The 12,878-nt window shown below is 30.1% G+C and overlaps 3 protein-coding genes across 5 annotated transcripts in view; all 3 read left to right on the top strand.

Annotated features, from left to right (window-relative positions):
• LOC132944552 (Kv channel-interacting protein 1-like) overlaps positions 1-12,878 on the top strand; it is a 482,905-nt gene that overhangs the window by 308,344 nt on the left and 161,683 nt on the right. The gene's annotated exons all lie outside the window — the stretch shown is intronic.
• On the top strand, positions 2,472-12,533 carry LOC132944668 (adhesive plaque matrix protein-like). Its single transcript, XM_061014138.1, has 6 exons — positions 2,472-2,613; positions 2,754-3,338; positions 7,886-7,936; positions 8,077-8,568; positions 11,744-11,764; positions 11,901-12,533. The coding sequence occupies exons 1-6, from the start codon at positions 2,602-2,604 to the stop codon at positions 12,339-12,341; spliced, it is 1,602 nt and encodes a 533-aa protein (XP_060870121.1). The 5' UTR covers positions 2,472-2,601; the 3' UTR covers positions 12,342-12,533.
• Positions 7,784-8,769, top strand: LOC132944242 (cuticle protein 7-like). The gene is made up of 2 exons (XM_061013484.1): positions 7,784-7,936; positions 8,077-8,769. Exons 1-2 carry the CDS (start codon positions 7,793-7,795, stop codon positions 8,575-8,577), a joined length of 645 nt encoding a protein of 214 aa, XP_060869467.1. The 5' UTR covers positions 7,784-7,792; the 3' UTR covers positions 8,578-8,769.

Genomic DNA, 12,878 nt, shown 5'->3' with positions numbered 1-12,878 from the left:
TAGATACCTTACCATGTGTGACTGCATTCATTTAAAAATATAAAATCGTTATTAAAAGTTAAAATTATACTGTATATACATTAGTATTTTTTACTATTATTTATTATGAAAATGGGTACCGTAGGTTTAAATTAAATAAACTATAGTTTACATATTCAGATTGTTATTGTATGCATTAATATACGATAAAAATATAATAGTTGAATAATAATATTTATTATTATTTAAAATGACTGTTATGAAAGAATATTTATAAAAAATTACATATAAAAATCAGATTCCAAAAAAATTTCTTAAAAAAAAATTTATATTTATGTTGTGACATGGATGGTATTACCACCACGTTCCATAAATAATATTTCCGCAGAGTTAGAAGAATCCTTCATAATTTAGATTTTAACTTAAAATCTTCGTTCCTATGTGTGAGTAAAATCGGGTATACGTCAGAAAAAAAATTGTTAAGGTATGTTGTGTTGTTTCAACTTGTCTTATATGGCTTAAAAGAAAAGTAAAGATCAGGTTTTGAATAGTTTTTGTTTGAAAACTGCTAATCCAAAATATATGCATTGACCGGAAAACAATAATAATGGACTTTCACAGTTGGAGCTTTTGCGTGTATAAGTCACCACCCTTGAGCGCTAAGCAAACAGTACACCGATTCGGAGAACTTGCACTTATAAATCATACACTGTTGTTTGTGAAAATAAATTATGTAATATATTGTACATAATATCATGACTATATATATAATATATAATATGTTATATATAGGTTATAATACTGGGGGTACGTTTCCGCGGATAAAGTGTGTAAAATTATATAAATTGAAAATGTCATTGTAATTGGCGACGATGTTTGAAGAAGCAGTAGATATTGGGTTGAGCGAGGGATGGTAAGGGATGCAGATGGTTCGGTAATGACACTTGACACGTATACGGCGACGGTTACGTATTTGCGCAGCCATCATTGGTCGCAGGACAAGTGATAGCTGCGTGTTAAGTGATTTGGTGACGAGAAAATATTATATATTCTAGGTACACGTTTTTCACAAAATCGGTCACGCAAATAATAATTATTATAAAAAAAACGAAGCCGTTTACCACGTGCATTTAACTGACAACACTGTACACTGCTATGGCCATGTTTTACACTAGGTGTATTATGCTTAGTATACTTATGCCCTATAATATTATTGTCATTCAATTTATAAGCCAATATCGTTTTTTGTTGCGATTACATTATTCAATTTATTATGTATTATACACTTTTTGTCCTATAAACGTTTACACCGTTTCAACAGCGATGCTTTTCCGAAGATTTCAAATAGCACCACTCATAATTTAAAAGTGAAAAGAAAAAACATTTCCAACCAATAAAACACAATAATCTTATAATAGTTAAACGTGACCATCCAAGTTTGAACCACAATAGGCTGTAAGCTATTAAATGATGAAAAACAAAACCAAAAAGCATAATCTATTTTTATTGTAACATACTATTCTACACCGTCATTGCTACTATATTATGCTTATACAATATTTTGTCGTATAATTTTGAAATCTTAAATATTTAAAATGGAATAAAAACAACATATTAGTTATCTGGAAATTTTAAAAACAGCTTTGAAGAAAATTAACTATTTTATCAATGATGTGTTTGTTGTTCGTTGAAAATATAATCAATAATTATTATTTTAAGGGAGTCAAAGGTATACATGTTCCTTGTTCTTTTCAATAATCGGGTAAAACTAACAAAAAACACAGAAAATGGAAATAACTTGGACCTTGAGTCACATTTTCACTAAGGTTGAAAACCGATTGTATGGCGTAAGAAAATCAATAGTTGAAGTCTGTTTCTATTTTAAATTATTGTTTAGCAATGTACTATAGAAGCATCTGCCTATAAACTAGTCTCATTTAAACAATAGAAGCGTGTTTCATATGATATTACTAACGATATGAATTCTTTAGACAGTTGTCCATTTCAAAATGCGAAATCTCAGTAGTGCATAAATTATAAAATCAGACAGCGGAATCAATTTCGAGTATAATAGGTTGTTGATATATCTTATTATCAATACAGTGGCAACTTTCACTCTTTTATACTTTCGTCAAAAAGGAAATACATTTGTGTAATATTAAATAAAAATTTAACCATACAAAATATATATATTATATTATTATGTGATAATTTTCAGTACCCGAGATGTGTAGGATCATAAACAAGAAATAGTTATTCATAATTCATAAGCTTAAGCATGAAAGTAACAAAAATTAATTTTAAAAGGATTACATGTCTAAACATAACTATAAAATATATGGGTATCGAAGTTAACAAAATTCTTATTTTAATTGATCTTGATCCATATAATATACACTATTCAAACACAATATAATAAAAATGAAATATACGTCTACGCCCCAACCGGTTCTGTTCGACGACATACGGTAACTATTAGTGGGAAAATGTCGACCATACACATATGGGAGGGATGCAGTGACGAATTTTTGGCATAAATACCACAACTCTGGACTCTATAATCATCAGTTCATTTCTGTACAGTCATCAAATATTTTGACCAAAAACCAAAACAACATTAAAATGGCCGCTAAGGTAAGTTTATATTATTTTGGCTCGTTGTTTTAAAATTATATTTTCGTTTTTATACAAATCGGTTTTTAAAATAAGAAATGAAAGTATATGGTGATTAAAAAAATGAATTGTTGTTAATTATAAAATCTTTTTTTTTACAGTTCGTCATCTTCGCCGCTTGCGTGGCTACCGCCCTCGCCCAATACTCTGCCCCAGCTTACAAGCCAGCGTACTCCGCGCCCGCTTACTCAGCACCAAAGGCTTACGCCCCAGAGCCCGCATACGCACCAACACCATACAACTTCGAATACAGCGTAAACGACCCACACACCTACGACGTGCACAGCCAATCCGAATACAGTGACGGAAACGGTTACGTCAAGGGATCTTACAGCCTCGTCGAAGCCGACGGCTCAACCCGCACCGTCGAATACACCGCCGATGACCACAGCGGTTTCAACGCCGTCGTCAAGAACGAAGGTGGATACAAGGCTCCATCATACTCCGCACCAGCCTACAAGCCAGCTTACTCAGCACCAGCTTACTCCGCACCAGCCTACAAGCCAGCTTACTCAGCACCAGCTTACTCTGCACCAGCTTACTCTGCACCAGCTTACTCTGCACCAGCCTACGCTGCACCAGCATACTCTGCACCAGCCTACGCTGCACCAGCATACTCTGCACCAGCCTACGCTGCACCAGCATACTCTGCCCCGGCCTACAAGCCAGCTTACAAGCCAGCATACTAAATTATTTAGCCATGTGAACCTACCCTTCTTCATTTTTTATTTCATGTTTTCTTCATGTACCTCTCTTTGCCATCGCGTTCATACCATGCCGTATAAGTATATAAGACAATTGGCACGACTTATTTATTTATTGTGTAAATAAATATAACAATGTGTATATTTATTGAACATCTATGATTTTTTTTTAATTTCAACCTTACACTCCTGCCTGAAAAAATACTTTATATTAATAATTAATATATACAATTATTTATTGAAAATATATTTTTATATATTTTATGGTGAGTCTGATAACTTCCAAAGCAGAAAATATGCTTGAATATTTATATATATCAATAAATTATTAGTACTCTTTTAAATAAATAGTCAAGAAAAGTTAAAAAAGGAGATAAATTTTACTCAAAAACAGTTAAAAATATTTAATTATAAAAATATATTGATTTTAGGTACCTAGGTACTTGAAAATTTCAAAAATGTAAATAATACAATTTTATATTCCGAATATATATATGAGACTACGAACAATTAGTGGTTCTTCATAAACTGCTTATCAAAATATATTTTGACCACCGAACAATACTTATAGATTGTAACAAATTAAGTTTTACGTGTTTAAGTTGAGACCCTTGAGTGTACATTAAAGCAAACAGTACATAGGTTCAGTGAACTTACACTTATAAATCATACACTGCTGTGGGCAGTGGCATACACAGGATTTTTCAATGGGGGGGGGGGGGCTTGAATGTTAGTTACAGTTTTATTTTTATTTTTTCCGGTCTAATAATTTCAACATTTATTTGAGGTATTTTAAAATGTTTGTAACTTCTCAACTTTTCTGGTAGAAAAAATGCTCTGATTATCAACTTCGATGCTGTATGTATGTTTTTGGAAACAAATTGGATCTAGTTGCTACTTTTAGGCGGTCGAAATTGAAAATAGTCAGTGTTTTTTTAAATAAATTAGAAAAAAAAAATGAAAATGTATTAAAATTGTTTGGTAACTAGCTTGGTTATACCGTCCTCACTTGGATTGTATTTGATTAATTATAATTTTTTTTTTCTAAAAATGTCAAAAAAAAATATTTTTCCGTAAATATTATATATATTAATTATTTATTACATAATATAATATAATTTAATACGTAAGTTTTTATTATAGGTAAAATATTAACTATACATAGGCATCATGATTATTTTTTATAAGCATTTAAAGTTCAAATTTCGTCAAAATCACAGTTAAAATGTCGTTCAAAACTTATAAAATATTAAATTTGTATAAGCTAAGACTAGAAAATTTAATACACTGTCTTTCATACAAATAGTTCATACTTTTACCAAAAAATTAAAGATAATTTTAGGAAAATTGGTATGCAAATACAATGTTTTTTCAAAAATTAATTCATTCTGGTAAGACGTATATGAAATTTACGTCTTGCTTACTATAGTTGACAGTTGAAACTTGATAAGTATATATTTTTTAAATTAATAATAATAGGCCGTTAGTCCCCCCCCCAGCATACGCCACTGGCTGTGGGTAAAACTACCTACGTATTGTAGTATATAAAAATAATATTATTATTTTGACTTTATGTTATAATGTATATTATACTGGTTATGGTTATACTATATATTATATAATATATCTAAAGCCAGACATGTTTCCGAGGGTAAAAGGGTAAAATTATAAAAATTGAATAATAGGTAATTGTAATAATTGGCGAGGGTGTCTGAAGAAGCAGTATCTTCGACGGTGTGAGGGATCCGTATGTCACCATCGTTCGTCCAAAGATAAGCGATAGCTGCATGTTATGCAATTTAGCAATAATATATTTTATTATTGAAATTTTAATAAAATTCCTTGTTATCTTTCAATATGTTTGTTACTTGATTTTTTAATAATATACCTAAGTTTCATAATTTCATTTCTTTGATGAAAGTATTTCTTTTGTTTGTGTGAAGTATTCAAAGTCTTCCTAACGGCCTCGCCAATTTTGATGAAATTTGTTGCGTGTCATTAGTTGGTCCTTGAATGGTTTAGATTTACAACTGGATCTGGTTAGCCCAACCCGGGAAGGTGCTCAAATAGGGATTTTGAGATTTACAATGGACATTTTGGTTTAAAAATGGTTGCTATAGGTTATGAGAAAAATAATTAGTAAAATGTAGTATTTATTTATTATTGGTTGGCATATTGTTTATTCGGGAAAATCAGGTACAAGCATGAATATAATAATAATAGAATTTTCTGACATTGTCTACCATGGTGGCTGAGTTTCACTTATAGTAGTTGGAATGTCTACTTGATAATATACTGTAGCACATTGTCCGCGATCCAACGTAGTCAGATTGCCTACCTGTAGGGTGGCTGCGAGTTGCACTTACAGCAGCGAGTTACACCAAAAGAAGATGAACGATCACAATAGTTTTAAGATTTATAATTTTTTACGGGTGAAGAAGTGCGGCGGGATCAGCTTAGTTATATATTTTATTTTATTTTATTTAATAATAATAATATATAAGTTGAAATCATTTTGAAAATGATTACAAATTACACAACAACAATAATTCCAATAACACTCATAACAGAATATTAAATTAAATTAACAATTTTTTATTATGAATAAGGTATATTTAAGACATAAAAGCAGACTAACATTAAAAAATAAACAAACAGTAAAATTATAGATCGATAGAGGAATCCTCATTAGCCATTAACATTAAATGCCTAATAGGCACTTTTTCATATAATTACTCGAACATAATATAGGGACATGAAAAAGAACACTAGAACGGTTTTCACGATATTATATTATATGATATTATTATGTTGCAATTAAACTAATTTATTTTACTAATAAGCAATAGTTATAACTTATAAGGTATGTTAAGTTAATTTTTTGGAGAATTTAGGCAAAATTTGAACTTTAAATGAATATAAAAACAATTTTGGTTATTTTAGCAATTATTTTTAATAGTTAAGAGAACAACTTATAAGAATTCTCATTATGGTATTAAATTTTCAAACTTTTTTATTGAATGAAAATATTTTTACTACATTTTCGAGAAAAAAAAATTAAAATATATTCTAACTGTCAAATGTCTATGAATAACTATAAATAACTATAAAAGTCTAAGAATTTTCTGAAGACTTTATCATAATATAAAGAAAACTTGAGATAAACATATAGAAAAATTGTCATGCATTCATTTTTGAATTGTAACAAAAAATATCAAAAATAGATTGAGGAGAAATAGTTAATTTATGAATAAATATCCAATGATGTAAACCTTTGAAGTTCAAACACTCAAAAACAAATGTGAATTTCTAGTAAAATTATTTATTTTTATAGATGATACACTTATATGGAATCTTGTTTACATTTTTAATTGTTGGATATCAAAAGAAAGTTTATTATGAATATATATCAAATAATTTGAACATTTTTGTGATTTTGATCAATTTTGTCAAAATTTGAACTTCAAAATAATATAAAAAATGATTCTTAGGTAATTTCAGTATCTTAAAAAAGCTATAATAAAAACTAACGAGAAACCTTGTATTCAATTTTCAAGCTCTGTATTTTAACAAACATTCAAATCTGTAGCAAAATTTCAAGTGAAAAAATTAAAATAATTATAATGACAAATGTCTATTAACAGATTATAAAGTGTCGAAATATTATATTATAAACTACTCAATATAGAAAATAGAAAATTTAACATTTAGTAAAAATTTCATATATCTAAGAATATTTTTTTTTTTTTGAGTAAAAAAAAATAATTTGACTGATAAATCTGGTTTTTATTAATTGTTTTGTTATTTTTCTCGGTTGTTTTGAATAGTTTATTACTTTTGACTCCCAAAGAACCAATAAGTTCTGATTTTCTATTAGAAATATCTCATAATTGGTAATCGAAGCATTTTTACTGATCCAAAAGAGGTGATGGAAATAAAATATTATATCGTCACCAATAAAAGTAATAACATTTATCGCTTCACTTAGAATCTAATATATTAAATGAGTTAATTATTAAATCAACTGTGCAACACAATAATTAATATAATCAATTGCTAGTATATTCAATTATTGTTGTTACCTTGTTATCGATTCAATGACTACTTTCACTCATTTTTTACTTTTGTTTAAAAAAAGAAATATATTTTTGTAATATTTAACCAAAAATAATATAATATATAATGTGATAATTATCAGTATTCAGGATGAGTGGATCGTAATCAGTTATCCGTAGACATACAAGAACATTTAATTTTAAATTTTAGAATGTGAATGAAAATCATATTTTTAATGAACTTGATCTATATTTTAAACTCTTCGAACACAATTATTTAATAAAAATGAAGTGTACGTCACGGGCGTTTACGCCTGGACCGGTTTTGTTCGATGGTATACAGACGATACATCAACTGCCAGTGGGAAACTGTATAGTATTATGTCATATACTTATGGAAGGGATGGTGGGACGAATTTTAAGCATAAATACCACAACTCTAGTCTCTATAATCATCAGTTCATTTCTGTACAGTCATCAAATATTTTGACCAAAAACCAAAACAACACTAAAATGGCCGCTAAGGTAAGTTAATATTATTTTGGCTCGTTGTTTTAAAATCATATTTTCGTTTTTATACAAATCGGTTTTTAAAATAAGAAATGAAAGTATAAGGTGATTAAAAAAATGAATTGTTGTTAAATATAAAATCTTTTTTTTTACAGTTCGTCATCTTCGCCGCTTGCGTGGCTACCGCCCTCGCCCAATACTCTGCCCCAGCTTACAAGCCAGCGTACTCCGCGCCCGCTTACTCAGCACCAAAGGCTTACGCCCCAGAGCCCGCATACGCACCAACACCATACAACTTCGAATACAGCGTAAACGACCCACACACCTACGACGTGCACAGCCAATCCGAATACAGTGACGGAAACGGTTACGTCAAGGGATCCTACAGCCTCGTCGAAGCCGATGGCTCAACCCGCACCGTCGAATACACCGCCGATGACCACAGCGGTTTCAACGCCGTCGTCAAGAACGAAGGTGGATACAAGGCCCCATCATACTCCGCACCAGCCTACAAGCCAGCTTACTCAGCACCAGCTTACTCTGCACCAGCCTACGCTGCACCAGCATACTCTGCACCAGCATACTCTGCACCAGCATACTCTGCACCAGCATACTCTGCTCCGGCCTACAAGCCAGCTTACAAACCAGCATACTAAATTTTTTAGCCATGTGAACCTACCCTTTTTCATTTTTTATTTCATGTTTTCTTCGTGTACCTCTCTAAGCCATCTTGTTCATATTGAACAGTGGTTTCAAAATCATACCATGCCGTATTTATATATAAGACAATTGGTACGAATTATGTATTTATTGTGTAAATATATATAACATTGTGTATATTTATTGAATATCCATTTTTTTTATTACCACCAGGACTGCATATTCCTGTCTGAACATGAACTTTATATTAAATTACGAATTATATTTATGCATATAGTTCTTGAGTGACAGTAAATTTACAAACAGATAATATGCTTTAATATTGTTTATAATTTTAATTTGCTAGTTGTTTTTAGTTGATACAAATTTAAAATTACACTACAATCATAAAATAGCGTTAAAAATGGAAACGTAGCTAAATATGTAACAAAAAATTTCATATTCAACTTCTCGGTTATCTGAAACAAATTTACAACTCATTTGTTTGTCTATATAACGTCTAAAACTAAGTACCTATACAAAATACTACAAGTTAGGAATATAACTTTTAGGATATACAGTTTAATATTATATTATGATCTATCAATGTTTCATCAACTGCCTGATATGGGCGATATTATAGGTATGACAATGCATTATTGAAAGTTTATACTACTAGTTGATAATAATTTTAATTTATGAACCAAAATATTAATAAACATGAGTTACATTTAAAATTATAAAGAGGATTGCATTTAGATCCTATTATTTCATATATTAAAAACATAGGAAATTTAACGAGGCGAATTATCACTTGTCAGTGTGTTGTGTATACCTTTTTAAGTTTAACTAGTAATCTGTATAATCCTTATTGGAATACAGTTTTTATAAAGTATTCAAATACAATATCTAAAGTACTATTTTCAAGATTAGGTATTTTGAATATTTATAATATTACACATGAAAACAATATTTTACTCTTCATAGATACTATAGATACTCTTATCCCGGTCTAGTTGTGGAAAAGTTTAATAAATGTGCCATTTTTTCCAGACTTCAATAACTCTGACATCGTTATAGATATAATGTTATTACTGATGAATAGATAATAATTATATTTATATACGTTTAATATATTATGTAAGATACAGGCAGTACAAAAACACGTTGAGGTCTGTTAGGAATTTTGTATAGTCAGTACAAAGCCCGCATCGACGCTCTGAAAATACGTACTATATAGGCCAGTGGCGTAGACATGATTTTTGAAAGGGGGGGGGGGTCGAAAAAAGAAAATGGGAGGGTAAATTTGGATATTACCCAAACATCTCAATACTTTTTACTTAGGTAGTAAAATATTTAACAATAAGGAACAATGAATATAAATTGAATATATTCAAAATTCACTTCAAACACAATATGAAAGATTATTCACTTCAAATCCAATGGGAGGGGATCCGAGCCCCACGTCCCCCCTTGTATACGATGCTGATATAGGTAGTATTACGTGTCGACACCGGCGATCCGTGCTCTAAAAAATACTTAATTACTACTATGTAATATTACACTTATTGAAAATTATAACTAAATAGTTTTTTAGGTATATAAAACCAGCCACCAGGAGAAATAATTAAAAATAAATTTATAACTAAAAATTATTTTGAATTTGTGAAATAAAAAAAATTTACTTTTCCAATAATCTTATTTATGTAGGAAGTAGGAACATACAGAAGAACATATTTACCTATAAAAATTGAATATCGTAAAAATTTAAATTAAAACACTCATTAAAAATTAATGTTGCTTTTCGGTAAACTTTTTTTAAAAATTAAGGTAGGTAAATTTGGGAATAGTCTTCTTTCAATATTTATAATGTAAGCTTTGAAAAGTAAACCATTTATGAATTTCTAACTGATAAATTTTCGACATTTTGTTGAATTTTGTAAAAATATGAACTTTAATTGCATATAAAAAAAAATTGTGCCTATGTATTTCGGATTTTTTTGAAGTCACATTTATCAAACTTATAAGGAATCTTGTATTAAATTTTCAAGCTTTTTAAATACGTGAAAAAGTTTTTATCGAGAATAGTTTAAAAATTTACAAATTTTTAAAAATTTCTCAAGTCTATAAGTATCTCAAAAAGAGTCAAAATATTATGAAAATATTACCATTTATGTGAAATGCTTATATTAATATTTGGTGAAAATTTCAATGGTCTACCGTTATTAATTTTTGAGTAACACCAAAAAAAATAAAATCGATTTCCTCAAAAAACGGTTTTGCGTGAAAATTATCACTTTACTTTCACTTTTGTTTTGTTTTTCTCTACGATTTCTAAAACTACTTAGAATTTTCAATTTTCATTTCCCAAAAGTACCAATTAGGTTAACTTTTCTATCAGAAAATATGCTGATCTTAACAATTGAAGCATGCTTACTATCCAAAATATTGCTGACAATTTGTTGATTTTTGTCCCAATTTAGGTTTCATGATTATTATTATAATAATATTATCATTGCAGTTTGCAGGAATGCAACATCTATATTACTAAATATATTATATGATTATTATATTGATATTAGAGTACCTAACTTGTTTTACTAATAAGCAATAGTAATACGGTATGTTAAGTTAATTTTTTGACGAATTTAGTCAATATTAGATCTTTAAATTAATATAAAATAAAAATGTTGACAATTATAATTTTTTTTTTAAACAGCTAAAAGAAAAACTTATAAGAATTCTCATCATGAAAAATAAAACAATAAGAATAATACAAATACCGTGATAATTATCAGTACCTATTCAACATAATCGGTTATTCATATACATACACGGGAGTACAAAAAAATTATTTTGAAGTTCAGTATGGGGACATGAACGAAAATTATATTTTTAATGAACTTGATCTATATTTACACTCGTTGAACACAATTATTTAATACTAATTAAATGTACTACACGGGCGTCTACGCTTCGACCGGTTCTTGTTCTCTTGTTCGATGATAATATACAGACGGTATATATACAAACTGGCGGTGGAAACTGTACAATATTATGTCATAAACGTATGGAAGGGATGGTGGGACGAATTTTTAGCATAAATACCACAACTTTGGGCTCTATAATCATCAGTTCATTTCTGTACACAGTCATCGAACAATTTGACCAAACAACTAAAAGAACACTAAAATGGCCGCTAAGGTAAGTCAATATTATTTTTATTTTATGATTTATAAGTGTGCGTGTATGTGCAAATTGATTTTGAATATAAGAAAAAAAAAATATGGAAATTGGATAAAAGGTATAGTTTTTAATTCAAATTTTTTTTTTTATATAGTTTGTCATCTTCGCCGCTTGCGTGGCTACCGCCCTCGCCCAATACTCTGCCCCAGCTTACAAGCCAGCGTACTCCGCACCCGCTTACTCAGCACCAAAGGCTTACGCCCCAGAGCCCGCATACGCACCAACACCATACAACTTCGAATACAGCGTAAACGACCCACACACCTACGACGTGCACAGCCAATCCGAATACAGTGACGGAAACGGTTACGTCAAGGGATCCTACAGCCTCGTCGAAGCCGACGGCTCAATCCGCACCGTCGAATACACCGCCGATGACCACAGCGGTTTCAACGCCGTCGTCAAGAACGAAGGTGGATACAAGGCCCCATCATACTCCGCACCAGCCTACAAGCCAGCTTACTCTGCACCAGCTTACTCTGCACCAGCATACTCTGCCCCGGCCTACAAGCCAGCTTACAAGCCAGCATACTAAATTATTTAGCCATGTGAATCAACCTTTCTTCTTCTTTTATTTAATGTTTTCTTCGTGTACCTCTCTGAGCCATCGCGTTCATATTGAACCGTGGTTTCAAAGTCATACCATGTCGTATTAATATATAAAAAAATTGGTACGACTTATGTATTTATTTTGCAAATATATATAACACTGTGTATATTTATTGAACATCTATGGTTTTTTTTTTTTTTTTTATTACCACTATAGAATTCTTACGTTCAATAAATACAATCAATTACAGCATCTTTTCTGTTTAGAAAGTGTTAAGTTGGTAACTTTTTGTATGCGAGTATGTGTTAATGGGGGAGGAGTAAAAAGTAAGACATTTTTAGTATTTTTTAAATTCGTCGGGAAAAACCAATAAAAAAAATTATGGAAAAATTAAAACTTTTACTTGAAACTATTTTTCATCAAAATCAATTTCGTTTTTATACGTAACTCAAAAACGTATAGCATTTGATACTTAACATAATTTTTATATGACCTTTTTCCATACAATATGATACACGTTTC

This window comes from Metopolophium dirhodum, chromosome 5 (assembly GCF_019925205.1).
Source record: "Metopolophium dirhodum isolate CAU chromosome 5, ASM1992520v1, whole genome shotgun sequence".
NCBI classification, from domain to species: domain Eukaryota; kingdom Metazoa; phylum Arthropoda; class Insecta; order Hemiptera; family Aphididae; genus Metopolophium; species Metopolophium dirhodum.
This window is presented reverse-complemented; position numbering and strand designations above follow the sequence as displayed.